Below are 19,326 nucleotides of genomic sequence, written 5' to 3'. Positions count from 1 at the left end.
ATTTTGATCATGGACATTCTTATAAAGTGTATTCTTATAATAAAAAAAGCGTGTAACGTGATCAGCGCGATTTTGATAGAAAGAAAATTCAACTTGTGATAACGTGGTTTGGAATTCTTTTTTGCGTGATTGCGTGATTTGAAAGGTTACTGGGGGCTCGTAGCAGACATCGCCCACCTAAGCAGTGTGCGAAATTTTACTTTGGTCACGTGCGTGGTTGGTATTTTACAGACCAGTCTGCCTTAGATGCTCACTTTTATCATAGCCACTGGTTTGATTGTGCTTGAATTTTGGATGCAAGCTTGTATTATAAACATTTAATACTTTTCAATTTTATAAATCAATAACATATTCCAATCTCCAGATACAGCAACCTAAAAAGAGAAAAAAGGAAAAAGAATGGCATTTTTAGGCCAGACTGTAAAATATACGATACCAGTAGGTGCCAAAAAATGGTTCTTTGTTTCAAAAATATACTACCTCACAAAATTTGAGCAAAATTGGAAAAAGTCAGAGGGGATCCTATTTATTTGCCATTTTCAAGTAATGACGACATCATCTGCTGGCGATGATGTCATCAATGATGTCAAAAATTTCATGTAAAAATGCCAACTCATATTTGGTGCACACTTGCAAAATTTGCCCAAGTCCCCCCCCCCCCCCCCCCCCCCCCCCAAAAAAAAAAAAAAAGATGCTAGAAGATTTGACCATTTAACACCTTTTTTATATCATTTATCTTTCAGACAAAGAAATTTCAAAGTAAAAGTCAAATGACAGGACGTCTCGGTAAGCATAAGAATATTCTTAGCTTTTAAAACCAAAAAGTTAAGAACTCCAGAAGGCTTCAAAAATTTTAGATTTTCTTAAAATAAAAACGTATAAAGATTGATTGTAAAACCAGTGAAAATGGGGAAAAAAGATGAATCTTTGGAGGGTTTTGTGCAGCTTCACGGATTTGATAAGCAAAAACTTTAAAAATGAACCTTAAAATTGTATGCAATGAATGACATCTCCATGATTGGAGCCTAATCTGACTCATCTTTTCTTTCTTTTTTGTCTTTTAGTGAATGCTGCGGTTATGGACGGTACTGGTTTCAATTGCAATTGGCTGGTCTTAGGAGAAATGTTCTAAAGCTTATAAGGATGAATTATCCATTCTATTAAATCTGAGTGGAAAAGTGGGTCAGACACTCCTTTATTGTTAAATCTTTTTAAACAATGTCAGGTGAATGGGGGTCAGTTGAAAACGTTGGGTAACCAATTTGGTACTCAAATTTGGCTACATATTTGGGTACTGGAAAAATTACGAATGACACGAATCAACGCTGAAAATATTGTGATTTTCACTTACGGGGAATTTTAGATTGAGAAATTCCAAAACATTTCACTAAGGCAATCCAAGTAGCAAATTTAACATGATAAAGGATTTCTTATACTCAAATCTATAGGGAATTTTCTTTATTCGCCCTGGGTTGACTCGGATTCATGATGCTTTGCAGCTTTGAAAATTAAAGGACCAGGGTCACTGATCTCTAGCTACTCTGTAAAGGAATATGACATATGTGACCTGTAAAAAATTCAAAACTCTAAGACTAAATATGACCAAATTCAAAGAATTGCGTGGCAATTAGGCTTTCAGCCTAATTGAAATATCGTATTTTCAAGATATTTCCAGGATTGGAAATCTCTTATTTCGCCCATTGTGAGTGGAAGGGCATTATATGACCAAATTCAAGGAATTGGGGTCAATAAGGCTGGAAGTGTGTTTTTACATTCAAAGTGTTGAGTGGAAGGGAAAATATTTCCATTTATGTTTCCAAATTGTTGAAAAGGCTGTATAAAATTTAGTCTACGAAATATTTTTGAGATCGAAACAATCTCTCACGAAAAAATTCTATATTGTCTGTGAAAACAAACACGACTGAGTCTGACAAAGAATGTCATGTTTTAGTATTTTTCAATATCTTCTACTATGCTTTATATTGGTGGAAAATTATTATCATATAAGTTTAGACCACATTCTTCTAAATCTCAGGATCTGTTAATACAAAGTGAACCAATTCAAAGACTTCTCCAAACTCAGCTTATGAAAAAGCCACAAGGACTTATTTAGCCTGTACAAAACTAGTGCAATAATTGAAAGACTTTTGCAAATTTTTATTAATCATATTGGAATTTCTAGTGCCTATTCTATATTTTTTACAAAACTAATTCGTTTAAAAATTTTAAACCTCTATCATAACAATTTGACGCGTGAATATCCAGCCGTTTTTTTTCGCGCTGACTTTGACTGTTTATTCCCTTTTCTAACGGTTTAGGAACTTAAAATCAGGCAATCAGGCCATCGCGCAGAATTGATGTTGCACTTTTTGTCATCTAAAAAATGAAAAATGAAAAATGAAAAATAGAAAAATGAAGTCGTTGCATTGTTTTTCGCGCGAGTTCTATTTTCTGCCAATCAAAATTGCGTCACGCTTTCGAAAGATTCGAAAATGTTGCAATCAAAACATTGAATTCATTTGTGAGTTTGGCCCGGGGGGGGGGGGGTACTTAGGCAAAAATAGGTGCTGGGTATGTGCGGACGGTAAGGGTCGGGTTTTTCACCTTTCAAAGTCTCTCTAAGGTTACAAAAATCAGGAAATTTCAAAGTAGTCTCTCTAAGGGTGGGAAAAATCACGATTTTTAGAGAGAAAAAATTACAAAAAAGTCTCACTAAAGGGTAGGAAATTTTTGAAAATCAGAGAAAATTTTTCGAAAAAGTCTCTCTAAGGGTCACTTTTTCACTAAAATTTGGTCTCTCTAAGGGTCGGTTTTCGGAGGTCCCGTCCGCACATACCCCTCATTCACCAACCCTAGTACCCCCCCCCCCGGGGAGTTTGGTTTTGAGAAGAAAAGTTTTCTAAAAATAAACCTAAAATATTGTGATCTCATTCATATTTGGAAAGACTTTGAAAACAGAAAGTTATAAAATTTATTACATTGAGATATGGTTGTAAGAGGTATGCATGTTATCAAATGCTTTGTTTGCTTCAGTTTTCACTACAGACTTTCCTCCCTTCGAAATTCAGTTTTCGATGGGAGCCTTTATTTAACTAAACTTTGTTTTTATTAACGGTGATTCATTTTTGGACATCAAAAACTCCCAAGGATAACCAGTAAGTTTTATTTATTTTGGAGGTAAAAAATGCTAAAAAGAATGAGTAGATATGTGTCGGTGGTTTGTAAAATAAAGGAATTTCTTTTTCGAAATTGCGCTTCTATTGAAACGTGAAGTTAAAATTGACGTTACAGCATTTGAAAAAATATATACAGTAAAACCTCTAACTAACGGACACTCTAAAAGGCGGACACCTCTGATTAGCGGACAATTTCATTTTCCCCGGCCGTTTCCTAGTCAAATCCTCATAAAAAAGTTTCTAAAAGGCGGACACTCAATTAGCGGACCCTCTGATTAGCGGACAAATTTTTTCGCACGAAATGGCCAAAACCCCTATTTTAGCTCTCCAATTAGCGGACATTAAATATAAAACGGGTCACAGACGTCCAAAATCGAAAAAAAAAATTAGATTTTTTTATTTCAAGCACTTATTAGTGCTTATTATTCAAATTATTTCTACAAATTTCCAGTTTTCCCTTGACCCATTCAACGAATTGTATTTTCAATCTTGGTGTTATATTTCTAGATTTTCTTTTATTTGTTAACAACTAAATTGTTGCGTTTTAATAACCTTTCTCTTGTTCTTCTATGGTCTAGTGTCTACAGATAAGTACTTTAGACCCCAATTTTGTATTTTTGACACCCTGGGATGGCCTAATTTCAAAATTGGAGCTCCGAGATCAAAAGTTTCTAAAAGGCGGACACTTCTAATTAGCGGACACTAACCCCTTTCCCCGATGGTGTCCGCTAATTAGAGGTTCCACTGTAACTTCAAGGCGATAAAATCGATGAAAATTGGATTAGTAATAGTAATGATATGACATTGAGGGAAATTAGGGATTAATACCCCGAGTTTCATTTTGAAATAGTTTGAAATAGCTCGAACGAAGTGAGGGCTATTTCAAACTATTTCAAAATGATACGAGGGGTATTAATCCTAATTTCACGAAATGCCATATCATTCCTGGTTAATTATATGACTGATTTTATTATTTTTTAAAGAGCTTATCCAAAATGGAGATTCCAGAAGTGAGACAGAAAATTTATGACGTTTTCTATAGAAAGATGATGTATTGCTGCTCCAAAACACAAATTATTCCATATCACTTTCAAATTGTTGCAGATATTTGAATTATTTCATAAATATAATGTCAAACAACAAAACAAATAATCAAAAATAATCCATTATAACAACAATATTATTGGAACGAGGATTCTTCATAAAAATTGTATTTTCGGCTTCTTTGCGAAGACGCCTGTATTATTATCAGCAAGTACCCAAGTTCATAATCAGTGCCATTATTCTTTCTTTCGTATCTCCACACAAAATGGTCACAAATAGAGTGTTCAAATTAGCTATATGGTTCGTATTCGGATATCTCCTCAAGTCCACGAAACTCTCCGCCCATTTCTGAAAAGCATTTATCTAAATGTTCTTGAATGTTGGCGTTTTTGTTTTTAGAATTTTGCCATAATAAAAGAACAACATCATCCAACAGCTTGACAAATTCAACAAGTTCTTCGTACTTTGTTCTTGTACTTTTCCTCCTTTGACCAGACAGCTATTAATACTCAAAATATTTTTGTTTCCTTTTTGTGATCGAATAATGGCAAAAATATTCGAATGTTTTGGAAATTCGAACGTTCATTTCGCGTGAAATTATGTTAGGAGAAAATGGTTTTGATCAAAAATATTTAGGCGGGAGCGGGGTATCACAAAGCAAGCGGGGTATTACGAAATAATACCCCGCCGAAGGATAAGGGCACGCAATCTAAAAAAAATCAGTCATATAATTACAACCTGTACTTTTTTATATATCATTTTTTAGCATTTTTTATCCTCTTTCTGTTGCGATGGGTGGGAAAATTGTCCAAATATACCGCGGGAATTTAATTTCGGGGTTCATCCGTATTAATTAAAAAAATTCGCGGGAATTAAATTTCGCGGATCACTGAAATATTAGATTTTTTTTATTTGACTACACGTTGTTTTCTATAAGAAACACCTTTATAAGGAACCTGAGGCTGACATTTGACAGTGAATCTTATAAAAACTCACAAACTATAATACACGTATTTCAAAGAAATGTTATTAAGAATTATGAAAAATTTCGCGGATCACCTTTTTTGAAAAATTTCGTGGTAATTTAATTTCGCGGTTCATCAAATTTGTAAAATTTTGTGGGAATTAAATTTAAGGTACTTAAATCTCTGTCATCATTTTTGTCATTAACGTCAGAATTTATCAGCGTTTATTTTTTTTCGTCAGAGTGACAGTGCCTATCTTTAGGAAAAAAAGTCGATAGAAATTGTCTTAATCGATACATATATTTATACACCGTTGAACAGAGAAAGGGCTAAACTTTCTCTCTAGAGGGGTGGGAAATTGATAGCTACTCAACTTGTATCGTCCCTGCGCTCTTTAAGTTTGTCAAATTTTCAAAAACATATAAAAAAGTAACCTTTACATTATCGCTTCAAATGTTTTTACAAACTTACAAATCTAAGCAAGTTTGGTATTTCTTAAAAGAGGACAGATTCAGTGATTCAAAAATATCAAATTTATGTCTGAAAGCATTATACACAGGAAGCAGTGTAATAAACAAGGGAAAGGAAAAATTAAGAAATTTGCAACTTCTAATTTTTTGACGTCAAAAATCTACGTCAAAACCCCCGGATTTGTTTGATGTCAAAAACTGTAACGTCAATTCTGCGCGATGCTGTGACAGCGGTTTTTCAGCTTTCCATTCCGGTCTGTTTTAGGTACCCAAATAAGTAGCTTAATTTGGGTGCCAAATTGGGTACCTAAGGTATCCAACGGGCGTAGTGGTATAGTGGTCATCGTGCGTGACTTCTGTCCAGGAGGCCCGAGTTCGATACCCACAGTGGCAATTCACTTGGCAAGTGAATGCTCCTTCACCGGGTCAAACCATACCATAACTCTGATACAAGAGTACGGGTAGATATAACAGACATTGTGGTGTACTGAGACACTTAGGAGGTACTACACCTGCGAGGACATCCGTTCTCCCCATACCGATGCATCGGAGGGCATATCTATCTATCTAAGTAAGGTTTCCGACTGACCCACTGAATCGGCTTCCATTTCTTTTTATAGCAACAGAGTTGTTCGAGTCAGGTAAACAAAAATTGTTATTCTTATTTGCAACTTATACAGTATGTCATAATACTATTTTTCACTTTTTTTGACATTTGTACGAGTTGCAATCCCACAATTTAATTCGGCCCAATTAAGGGCTCTGACCATAGTGAATTTTTCAAAATTGCCGTGTTTAAAATGTGTTTTCTGACTGATGTAACCAACAAAACTATAGCATGTTATACATTTTCTGTTAGACAAACTATTCCTGAATCTGAAAATTCAAAAATTGCATTGAAAAAATTTGATGAAGAAGAAAATGAAGACTTTTGCGAGGAAGCGTATTTCAACTTTGAAGAGCTTAGTTTTGGCGAAGAAAAAACATTTTGAAAAAATTTTCGCAGTAGATAGTGTATCTTTTACAGAACAATAAAAATTTTTGCGGAAAATTTGTGTAAATGCTTCCTTGTCTCGAAATCTTGAAAATAGTGGTTTTTCATAAATTTTTCATCTGGATTTTGCTTAAATAAACAGTCATAACTTTTGACACATCTTTTTAGAAAAATTTTCCGCAAAATTTGAAATAGTTCAATTCTTTGCGGACAGTGTAAAGAAATTTTGAAACAAAAAGGTTAATTACCCATTGAAACTTAGCTATTTAAAAATAATGACATGATTCTTCAATTGTGCAAAAGGTTTTAACAATTTTAGATTTAAACTATAATTATTCTTAATGACATCATTGCATAAATTAATTAATTTTATGATCATGAAAGTAATAAATGATTCATTGCTATTATGGGAATTTACTTTTATTAATGGTGAACACTGTTTAACTTCGAAATCCAAAGCGATGAGCTATTTACAAGAACATTTTGCGTCTTGGCTTGGCTTGGCTTGTAATTATTCTGCCGTAATTAGCTTGATGCATACTTTATAGAGAGTTTTGATTTTAAAAGATGAGGTTTTAGATACACAAAGTTTGATACTAAATATCTGACGAAGGAATTAATATTTCACAATTCTGTAAACGCAGTTTTTTGCTAGTTCCTAAAAGGAACCTTCAGCCAAAATATCGACATTAAACTGAAATACTGATTTTTTACTATGGTCAGAGCCCTTAAAGGTAGGTGCAATAGTTGTTTCATATCTTTTGTCAAATGATGTAATTAACGTGCAAAAGAGATTACCGCAAAGGTTGATGGGATTGGAACTCGTACAAACACATCGAGAGTAATGATTCAGTCAAAAATAAAATCTATTTTTAGATTCAGCGCGGTGCGCTATTTGATAGGAAGGTAGGAGAAGCATTGGAGTTCCTTGAGAACAACGATTTTGACCTGTCTTATTTGGCTAAAACAGCTTCCTTTTTGTTCTGATTTTCTGAAAGAAAACTGTTAAGTTTGTTTGTTTAAAACAAAAGAGTATAATTAGACTTATTTAAGTGTCCATCTGTCCCCTCTTAGAAAGGTTCTAACGTTTTTATTGGCACGCGCACAGAAAAGAAAAAAGTAATTAGGTGAAGATAAATTTTTTATTTTGCTTTGCAAAAAAGTGGAGGGGCCATGGCCCTCCCGGCCCCCCGGTGGCGCGGGCCCTGTATATGATAAAAATCTATAAAATCTGGAAGGCAAGACCGAGACTGAGGTTTAGAAATAAAGACAGAAGTGATAGTGTGATAAAACGAAGATTATGAGACTAAGCCTAAAATTGAAGAGCGCTAAATGTTGTAGTATTGGAATTTGTCGTTATTTCGTGACGTCTAGGTCCTGGAAACCAATGCTCTCGCATATCAGGTTGAGGTCATTGCATGGATGTCATCTGACGTCAAAACAATGTTCTCGACTGAACGTTTATAAACCTGATGAAGACCTCCTAAGGAGGTCGAAATATTGTTTAAAATAAAATTTATATGAAGAATGACCATTTGAACGTCCATAAATGATATCATTGGATATATTATCATGATGTATCAATTTTATTTTTTCTTCTTTTCATGTTGGGATTTAAAGAGACTGCTGAAGAATCGAAAGGTAATGGTGTAAAAGATTTTTAACACATTTACGTTAATACTGATAATCAAATATAAGATTGATTTTTGAGCGACTGTAAGATACTTTTAACTATCTTCAATTAAAGTGGTTCGCTTTTTTTCTAGAGGAAAATCACCGGAGCTGCTATGTTATGCGCAAATATGTAATTATTTTGCGCAGATATGTAATTTTTGCGCACAATCGGTTCTCAATAAGCACAGCAACTAGAAAACCACAAATTCGAAGTCACTTAACCAAAACCAGAATACCAATTGTCCCCTTGACCTGAACTGCCAAGCAGCCAGCTTCGTTTACGAAGCGACAATAAAGACGAACGAGACCGAAAAGAAATATAACGGATTGTACAAAACTACTTTTAATAAACGTTTCGGCACACACAAGCTATCGTTAACTAACGAAAACTAAAAAAACAGTACAACTCTGTCAACAAAGTTCAATAACATTAAGGTGAAGAATGGAAACCCGACAGTTAGCTGAAAAATAGCGCGTGTCACAAAAGAGCTTATACCCCAGAAACAAACAAACAACTGTTTAGTATGCTTACAGGAGAAATTTGTGATTGCTTACCTATTGCGAAAGTTTATGTTCGCGAAAAATCCATGACAAAATAGAAACTCTGTAAACCTTAAAATTTTGAATGAAATGGCACTTTTTAGCCTGCTAAAAGACAGAGTCAAAGGACACATGTTACATGCTAATCCAAGAAGTATTTGTCCCTCTAAACCATTTTTTCATGTGAAAATTCTCAATTTTATGTCTTGATTCGCGAAAGTTTATGCTCGGGAAAATTATATTAATTTCCGTTAAATTGGCGAAAGTAAATGTCGTGAATTTTGCGTTTTTTCGCCCTCGCAAAAGCTTCTGTTCACGAAAGTTTGTGCGTCTAAAGTATAACCTTTCAACCACCAAGTTTTAGCTTTCGGTGATTGGTTCTTTCAAAGCAAACATGAAATAGCGCCTAAATTGGAAATACTTTTTTTTTCTTATAAACATCAACTTTACAAGCAAACAATCTATAACTTTTCAACCAACCAGTATCATCTTTTTAAGCATTGGGGACAAGTTCCTTGCTGGGGAGAGTGTAAACGTTTTCAATACTGTTGAAATGATCCTTCTTTACTTTAGAAATTTCAAGGTCACACACAGTCTTTTTGTCCTTTTGAAATTTATGAGGCATCGGAAATATATTTTCATATTTTAACCTTTGACATTTTGTAATAAGAAGTTTCATTCTGGTATATTTGGAATTGATTCATGGAAAATTGGGTTTGATTGAATTTAAGTGTATATTTTTTTACGAGTACTAAATTTTTGCATGTATTTAATTTCACGAGATTTTAAGACAAATTTCGCGATATTTACGGGGATGCTCCGCTGGTCAGGGTACCTTTTTTAACCTCCACGAGTCTCAGGTAGGGTTGCAAAAACACCAAAATAGAAAAATCAGTCCCTTGTAGGGTGCCTATTTTTGGAAAATTTGGGGAAAAAGTAGAAAATTTGAGAACATTTTGGAATTTCGATCCCGTTCAGGGCCACTTTTTTCGCAAATTTCGAGTCCCACTTAGGGTCCATTTTTCGAACCTCAGCGGAGCACCCCCGTCGGTCAACAAGGGTAGTACCCCCCGGGTGGAAAACTTAATTACAAGAGAGAATGTTTTTTAAGGGATATTTTGTTACAACTTTGACACCATTTTTGCGTTTTATACCTGATGTTTCAAGCAAAACCAGATTTTTATTGTTTAAATCCTTTTCTTCAAAAATTTCCAATTTAGTGAACCACGAAATTTAATACACGCGGAAAATTCCAGAAAGTTTTAAACGAATAAAAAATGCGTTTTCCCTTGCGAATTTATGGTTAGGTAAATTAGTACTCAAAGGCAGTATTCTAATATTTTGGTAATACTGTACTTTTTTCCACTGCAGCGAGCCTCAGAGCGAGCGAGGAGGCAGCATTGCAAGATATTGGACAGAAATCTTGAATTTTTGCGTGTCGTCGTATTTTTCTTGTCAGTATTTTTATTCCGATTGATATATAAGATTCCGTAATGTTTGATGCCCGGTTAGATTTCATAGTCAATAGCTTGTCTGTTTTAGCATGCGCGGCGGACGTTTGTTTATTGGTTTAATGATTTGAGTTTTGAGCGTGTAATAACTGTAGTTGAAACGCAGGTACCAGTGGATACCCCTTAAAACCCACAATAAAAAGTGGTACCCTCTATCTCATTGTTTAGTTGGAGTGTAAGGCTGAAACTTTTTGTGTTGAAAGTACGTAGTCTATGATTGTCTTCCCTAGCAGTGATGTTTTGTAGAAAACAGTTTTCAGTTTTTCACGAGGAAGTGAAAAAGTGCAGTTTTAGCTATTTACCCCTTAAAACCTACAAAATGGTTTTTCTCGAATAACTTTTTACAAAAAAGTTCTTTTGACCTCAAATTTTGAACAGTGATTCACAGTAAAGTTGCTAATGTTATGAATATACCATTAGTACCTAAATGATCTCAAAAATATGTGTTAAAATCAAAATACCCCTTAAAACCTACAAAAATAAGGCTAAAAACCACAAAGTCCGACCCTTGCTAACGGGATACTCAAGCTGATGGATACAAATTTGGTGTTGCTTCGTGATTCAATGGTTCAAAGACTTGCTAGAAATTCATTCCCACAACAATATTTTCATTTTTCAGGATTTCATACCCATAATGCAATTGTGTGTGGTTTTTTCGTCAAAAACGGCTACGAAAGACCAAAACCTTCATTCGGTTCATTTTTGACCTATGGTTCTAATGTTTTTCTAAATCTCCATCAAATTTGTGACATTTTGGTATGCAATGCAACATGACCAGGTTTTGAGAAAGTCGATTTTCAGATTTTATTGATCATCACCATAAAAGTGCTTTAAAGTAGAATTTTAAGGGCCTGTCATTTTCGTTGGGGTCTATTCACGAAGATGAAAATGATTTTTTCATACCTGCCATAAGTATAGGTATCTAAAAAGTATAGGTTTTATGACCTTAAATTCAATTGTGTAATTTCTAGGTCCAAAAAACCTGATTTTTTGAAGGGATTTTTGATAAAATTTTGAATAACTTCGAATTTTAAGATACTTTAGCATCTTTAAAATACTTAAAATTTGGTATTTTATGAAAGAACACTTATAAGAGGTTGTAAAAAAGTGAAACATACCACATGAAATTAAATCTGGTAGTTATGAAAGCCAAAAATGCAACATTGTGGGTTTTAAGGGGTATGTGGTTTTAAGGGGTATGTGGTTTTAAGGGGTATCCACTGGTAATATTAGCGAATAAAGCCACATTTTCTTCGATTGGTAGCCTGGTTAAGGACCCTTGAAAATTGTGGTACTTCACCAATAGTGAATTATCTGACAGTCAAATCATACAATCTGTTATCAATTCCATGCTGTTCTTTCTGGATCGTGTATTTTGATAGTAAGTATAATACTGACTGATACTTTTATCCAAGTTAGTGCAAAATAATTACATATTTGCGCAGAAATTATATATCTGCGTAAAAATTACATATCTGCCTTTAAACTGGGTTAAATCAAGTTTTTTTTTCTTTTTTACAGTGACAGATTTCCTCGACCAATGTAAGAAACATTCATCTAAATTTTAGAATGAACTATTTTTAATTAAAGTCCTCAATCTGGAAAAATGTCGGGATTTTAGGATTGTATGAATTATTTTCAAATTTTGGAGTCTTTCGAAACACTGTAATAACAAAGTCCGCAGAACTTTTTGTAACTAACAGGCGTGCAAACCGAACATAAATATTTACTTAGGGGTCATCCATATAGTACGTACGCAATAATTTTCCAAATATTTGACACCCCCTTGTACGCAGAGAACAATAGAAATAATGTCATTCAAACAATAAACATACGCTTTTGCTAAACCCCATCTCCCCCTTCACTGCGTACGTACTATATGGACCCTTACAAATCTACTACAAGCACTCGAATTGATGAAGTACCTTTCAGAATCCTTTGATTGTAAAAAGTACGACGAAGAACACTTAGGTGCTAATAAACGGAAGCATTGTAAAGTCTTCGAATTGTAATTGAAAAAATCAAGGGCTAATTACCCTGGGGTTGGAAATTTTTCCTTTAAAACCCTCAAAATAAAGCATTTATAGGCTAAAACCAGGCTTTTTTATAGCAAAACAAGGGACTGACAGCAAATATTCTGAAAGGTTATAATTAACGGGATTGTTTTTATAAGGTCCGGAGTTGTAGAAAATTTTAAAATTTGAAAAGGGGGTTAGTGAGAGTACCATCTTCTTTTGCGAGAAAATTACACTCTTCTTAATGCAGCACCTAGATATGCCCTGACAACCGATCTTTTTCATTGCAACTTTTCACATTAATCTTTGTTATTAGAAACTATTTGCTATCATCAAAATCGATTATGATTTTTTTGCTTCTTCATTTACTCTCCGGTACCTAATAGCCGGGGGGTTTGGAATAAGCAGGGGGGTTGGAAAAATTCTCAAAAATTAATAAGCGGGGGGGGGGTTGGAATAAAAATGTCCTGGGTGGAAAATTTTCGAAAAATGATGCTAATACAGCAGAATTAGGACAAAAGAGGGAACTTTCAAAAAAAAATTCCCAAAAATCAATAAGCGGGGGGTTGGAATAAGAATGTCATGGGTGGAAAATTTTCGAAAAATTAATTAGCGGGCCCCCCGGCTATTAAGTACCCGAGAGTACATATATTTTGAGATACTTGCAAATTTATTCGATTTTAGGTTTTTCTGTAGTGATTTTGAATTTTGCTTAAATATAAACTAAATCTTGTTTTCTATGTTTTAGATGAGGAGAAAGTACAACAAAGTAGGTGTCAATTTTTGTATTATAGAAGTTCTTTATCATTCTCTTTTATTTCATTTTAAATTAGTCCGGCGGCGATCCAGGATCACCCTTACAATTAGTAAATATGGGTTTTTATTTTATTTTCCCATCATATGGTCCCTTGGGACCTCAAAACCAGTTTTTGCCAAGCTGGCAAAGCTGGGGAAAATTTTTTATGGGGGCTTGAACGGGGTAGGGTCATTTTAGCCTGGGGGTCCTTAGAAAGTCGATTTTTGAAGTTCTCATTTAGCTAAAACTGATTGTGCCATCAGATAGAGCTTGAAGAGTAGATCTCCAAAATGGGGTCATTTGTCTCATTTAGTGGACTTACTCCCCCGGAATTGCCCGATACGTCTTCAAAAATGCAATATTTTGTGCTGACGTCAGCATTTTTAAGAACATTTTCAGCGAAAGATACCAGTTTTAACAGATGCGTCTCGAAGAGTACTATCGATTAGAGGGTCATTTATAGGGTTTCCTAGGCTAGATCATGAGATATTTGAGTTTGAAATTTTGCTGACTCAGCAGAAAAGGGCAAAAAACGTTGAAAAACGCTGAGTCAGCAAAATTTCAAACTCAAATATCTCATGATCTAGCCTAGGAAACCCTATAAATGACCCCTCTGATCGATAGTACTCTTCGAGACGCATCTGTTAAAAGTGGTATCTTTCGCTGGAAATTCTCTCAAAAATACTGACGTCAGCATAAAATATTGCATTTTTGAAGACGTATCGGCCAATTCCGGGAGACTAAGTCCGCCAAATGTGACAAATCACCCCATTTTGGAGATCTACTCTTCAAGCTCTATCTGATGGCACAATCAGTTTTAGCTAAATGAGAACTTCAAAAATCGACTTTCTAAGGACCCCCAGGCTAAAATGACCCTACCCCCTTCAAGCCCCCATAAAAAATTTTCCCCGGCTTTGCCAGCTTGGCAAAAACCGGTTTTGGGGTCCCAAGGGACCATATAATGAGAAAATAAAATAAAAACCCATATTTACTACTTGTAAGGGTTGATGCAAAAAAGCCCTTTTCGCCGCCGGACTAAATGTTTTCTTATACTTACTACAGAAACTCAAAACTTTTCTGAAATACAATTGTTCATGAAATGTTACGTGTATTTAGGAGCTCCCCTCCTCCCCAGCGGGCCTCTAATTCACGTAATCACGCAATCACGCATTTTTTTTCCAAATTCTCGCATTTACCCAAACTTTTCTTATTTGTATATACCCTATTTCTTGAATGTTCGAAATGGCAAGTATAATGATATCTGCTTGGACTTGTACATTTTACTACGAATGAGGGAGAGAGGATATTTAAACTTTAAGTTTTTTGTTTTTTCTCTCAGAGGTTCTCGACAAAAAGAATGTCAAAGGTACGATTGATTCAATTCGAAGATTACTAAAGGCATCATGTGCATCAGAATCCAGGAGCATAATATAGTAACAAGAGAGATAAATACCGGATACTACACATGAAAATCGTTTGTGAAAATGTCAAAACAAAGAACATGTACAAAGATTACAACTGAAGAACATTATTAGAACGTGCAATCGAAAGAACAAACGAAGATCAACAAAGAAATTTTAGAATTCAAAAGCAGAGTGAACGACTTAAACAAGATGAAGACGTCCCGTGGTTGTCTAGATTGAATTCCAGATAAGCTCTCGTTTATCAACTTTATAAATCATATATAAAAATACTCAACTTTTATATTGACATAAAGACGGTCGATCAGTTGGCTTGCAATAACCATTTTAGGTTTTCCTTCTTCTGTTTAGATAAGTTGAAAGAGCTGGAAGAAGTGTTAGAAGGTATATTTATTAACTTTCAATGGAAATTATGTGGATTTCTTTAAATCAACATATGAATTTCTCTTGTCAAGTATAAGATGGAATCAATTGTTTCCTCCTAAGAGCTCGAGAAAGTTGGTTAGCTTAAGAGAGGTATTGAATTCCTATGGATATCGTCATTTACTTTCCATAAGTAAGAGGCCAGGGTTCGATTTCCCCAACCCATGGCGTAAATTAGTTTAATTGCTATACGGTTGGATATATGAATATATATTGGTTTGTTGGTGGTACATCCTTTGTTCATTTCAGTATAATAATCACGTGCTGATACCAATTTCCCTGTCTTGTTCATTATTACAAAGAATACCTTTTCAATCACAATCTTGGACAAAAATTCTGTAGATTTTTCAAAAATTCCTCAATAGTGCCAAGAAAAGTCTTTTTGGCACCTGGGAAATTCCCCAAATGAACCACAAGTGATCGCTAGCATAGTCCTTGTGATTTTTGGACTTCAAATGACTAAAAATTGGTAAACTTCAGCCACACAGGTGATGGATGCACCAGGGAGCTCAGATAAGTTGTTTATAATTAATAAAACCATCTCAACTACCTTAAGGGAAGAAATTTTGGCGGAAAAAAATGTTGGCGAATTTACCAAATTCGCCAAAATTTCTTTCCGGTAAATTTTAATTTATAGGTCATTGGCCAAAATAAATTCTCACCAAATTTAGTTTTTTTAAATTTAGTCTCCATTTCTCCTAAAAACCCTTTTTTCCTCTTTTTTACATAAAATATTGAACAAAAATGGGTCGTTCACCAAAATTAATTGTCCCTAAATTAAGAAATTTTATTAAATCGCCAGAATAAATTCCACCAAATTGCAACAAAATTGGAAAATTTCTTCTCGCCAAAATTTATTCTTTTAAGGTATGCTCTAATAGATGTCTTCTCGAAAAAGTTGAAGAGCAAAACTCATTGAATTTCCTTTAAAGTCAAGTGGTTTTGGTATCTGGGAATCTCACCCAAACTCTTCAAATCCAATAAAAAAACATTTGCCCTGGTAAAAATGGGTTTTGAGAGCTTACTTTTGAAAACTTTCATAAATTTTTGAAAAGTCTGCAACCTTTTTGTCCTGGAAAGTACAAATTTGTTTCCATAAGGAACGTAAAGGGGGGTTGTATTTTTACCGTGTGACGATATTGGCCCTATTTCAGTACGGTATTACGGGATTAACGAAAAAAGATGGGAAAACGGTATTTTAAAATAAGACGGTTATTTTTTAACATTATGCTGGACGAGAAAACGGTATTTCGAACCCCTACAAATCCCCCCCAGTAAACTTTCTCTGTTAAGGAATTTACTAGAGTGTTTTTCTTAGGAAACCAACTTTTTTGTTTTAGAAAATGCGAATCTGGAAGCTGGTATGATATCTATTTTGCATTATCACTGGAAGTCCCAATAGATGATACGATTCAAGTCCTACACAGCCTTTCTTCTGTCAACTCTACTGTCGCAACTGTATAACCAAAAATAATTCGTAATTAAAACGGTTTCTGGAAACCTGACAGCCAAACTAAAGAAAAAGATCCCGGGGAAGGGGGTATGTTGGCAAAAACGGGTCTGGTATGGACGTGCCTTAAGGGTCGGTTTTTTCAGGTCGGTTTTTTGTAATAGGCTAGTGAAAATACGAAATTTGATTGGTTGAAACTCATTAGCCTGTTAAATTTTCGTTCGTCGTCGTGATTTTACCGATTTACTTAACCTCACTATTAATCTCTCTTCTTTCAAATCTGAACCTGCAGCAGATGAAACATTATTTTTAATGGTTTTAATGGTCTTCCCTGCCTTTTTCCCCTGTTTTTTAGACATTGATTTGGGCAATCAGCGGGACAGTAAGCATGATTTTCGCATTTTGTTATAGAAATTCTCTTCATTTATTTGTTGTTTTCTTTAGGTTCATTACGCTTCATTGCATTTAATTGCAATTTAAAAAAATGAAAGTTTTTTAAGCTAAGGCTACACTGATAGTTTTTTCAGGCGGCTGCAATGCAATTAGCGTTGCGTTGCAAGCGCGCGAGAAATTGCAAAATGTAGCACGTCAATTTTTTTTGCAATTGCTCTGCAACGCAATAAAAATATTGCAGAACAAATTGCAAGTGTCTGCAACAAAATCAGTTTGAACTGATTTTGTTGCAGAAGAATCTGCATTTTTTTTGACGATGTATCTGACATTCCAATCTTATTACGTCATTCGAACGTCGGACATTCGAAAATCGAATGTTTTTGATAAAATCGAATGTTTTGTAATTCGAATGTCTTGTAATTCGAATGTTTTGTATTTCGAATGTTTTGTAATTCGAATGTTTTTTTGACGTTTTTCCTGGTTCCTTTTTTTAGATGGCTAGACAGCAACATCTTTCAGGCGGCTGCAATGCAACAATTGCATTGCAGCCGCCTGAAAAAACTATCAGTGTAGCCTTAGCTTTAGTCCTAAAAGCTTTATTTCAGCAGAGAAATGGAAAATCCTTTCCATTCCTCTGATCTCCAGCATATGACTTACTCTAGTTGAAAATATTTGGGACCAATTCATATTTTTCAATTTACGTCAGTATTGAAGAATTTTCAAAATAACACTGAATTTTTATTTTTTTTGCCAAAACGCAGAAAAAAAACACAAAATATGTTTAGCCATCGATATGTATTGTTTGTTCATTCCGTTGCCTTGTTATTTTTTAGTCCAAGGGATTCCATTCATTTCTCCATTCATTGTTTTGTTTATATTTTTAGCGGAAAACACGATCGAGAAAGATATCACAGTCCCTTGTGACTTCGGTGACCACCGCTTTCATTTAAAAGGTGAGATTTGCTTACCGATTGAAGAATATAAACGAATCACAACTTTTGAATCAAGTAATAGGTGAACTAGTACATATTCTTTGTTCGACAAGGGTGGTGATGAACAATTAATAGATATTTTACTTGCTATATGTAACACTTTTCCGATAGTTGTCTACTCTCAACATCATTTTAATAGAGTTGGGAAAGGTAGATGATGGTCCTTTAAGAATATCTACTGTATTAATAGATCTTGTCAGAGTTTTTATTTTTCTAGAAAAGCGATGCGTTGTAAAATTGTCTCCAAGGAATTGTAATCTATTGTAATACGGAAACAAACCATAGTTGCACTTTTTCTTTAAACTTCACTTCTTCTATGCTATTAGCACTTGGAGATTAGATCGTTCTTCTGATATACTGAGCAAATGACAGTTGAAAATAGTTATTTCATCAACAATTCTTGCAGTTGAAATAGCTTTCCTTACGAAATGGGCCTAAAATGAAATGTAAAAATTTTCGGTGACGGTATTTGGAGTTAATTGTGTCCGGTATTCCTGTAATTCGGGAAAGAATTGCCGGTACTTCGGTATTCAGTACCCCTTGAAACCCCCCTCCCCTTTTACTTCCAAAACAATCCCACAATGCATCGTTTTTTAGAAAAATAAAAAACTCCGATAATGTCTATTTACATGGTTATTAAGTATAAAGAACTAACCTACTTTTTACTTTACCCTACTGTAATCGCATAACCTCTTCGTCTCAACAGAGTAACTATTGGTTCTATTTCTTTTTCATTTTTAGTGGATGCTCGAACAAAACAATTTGAAATATCAAAGCCAAAACAAATTTAAAAAAATTAAATATGCAGTGTTTTATTTGATTTGGTGCAAAAGAGCGCGATTGGTCATACAAGTTCCATGAAAATATATTTAAGCTTTGGGTACACGGAAACAAATCTTCTCGCGATTTTGATGCGATTGCAACAAAAATAATCGCATGAAAATGTTTCATTGTGTCTTCACATCAAATATCGCTTTTTTGCAACATTTTCCGTTCGATTGTATATCAATCAAGTTCGTTAAAATACGAATAAAAAAATCAAAACAAACAATTCTATCATCGGCCATCTTTGAATCACTATCACACGTGTTCTAAATTTAATTTCATAAATTTTGTTTCGTGTGCTAGACCTATGCGACACGGAATCAATTTTCATGTGAATGCAACAAATTATTTTCTATTGCAATCGCACAAAAATGTTTCTTTGTCACCGAAGCTTAATTGCCTTTAACCCTATTCGGCCTAGGGGGGGGGGGCTCTTTCTGTTCGGAGGTCAAATTATTGGTAATAGCTCCTGAAATAAAAGAGGTTTGCCATGAAATTTTCTGTAAATTTCTAACTTTTATTTAGCTTCAAAGTAAAAAAAATGACACATTTTGAGCATGATGACATTTCTGACAGTAAGGTGTCACAAAAATCGGTGTCATCGTAATTTATTGAACATTTAGGATAAAATAAGCAT

General features: G+C 34.5%; 1 protein-coding gene across 2 annotated transcripts; it reads left to right on the top strand.

Annotated features, from left to right (window-relative positions):
* Positions 1 to 1,069: 1,069 nt before the first annotated feature.
* On the top strand, positions 1,070 to 18,690 carry LOC136798860 (uncharacterized). Of its 2 annotated transcripts, XM_067055529.1 has the most exons (11): positions 1,070 to 1,085; positions 6,276 to 6,296; positions 8,270 to 8,290; positions 11,896 to 11,916; positions 13,138 to 13,158; positions 14,525 to 14,551; positions 14,958 to 14,990; positions 16,370 to 16,390; positions 16,835 to 16,861; positions 17,757 to 17,825; positions 18,606 to 18,690. In XM_067055529.1, exons 1-11 carry the CDS (start codon positions 1,079 to 1,081, stop codon positions 18,653 to 18,655), a joined length of 318 nt encoding a protein of 105 aa, XP_066911630.1. In that variant the 5' UTR covers positions 1,070 to 1,078; the 3' UTR covers positions 18,656 to 18,690. The 2 variants fall into 2 exon arrangements, with proteins under 2 accessions (XP_066911630.1, XP_066911631.1); XM_067055530.1 differs by lacking the exon at positions 16,835 to 16,861.
* Positions 18,691 to 19,326: the final 636 nt, after the last annotated feature.

Source organism: Clytia hemisphaerica, unplaced genomic scaffold, assembly GCF_902728285.1.
Source record: "Clytia hemisphaerica strain Z4C2 unplaced genomic scaffold, Clytia hemisphaerica genome assembly, whole genome shotgun sequence".
In the NCBI taxonomy this organism is placed as follows: Eukaryota; Metazoa; Cnidaria; class Hydrozoa; order Leptothecata; family Clytiidae; genus Clytia; species Clytia hemisphaerica.
The sequence above is the reverse complement of the archived record's forward strand: the minus strand, read 5'-3'. Positions and strand labels throughout refer to the sequence as shown.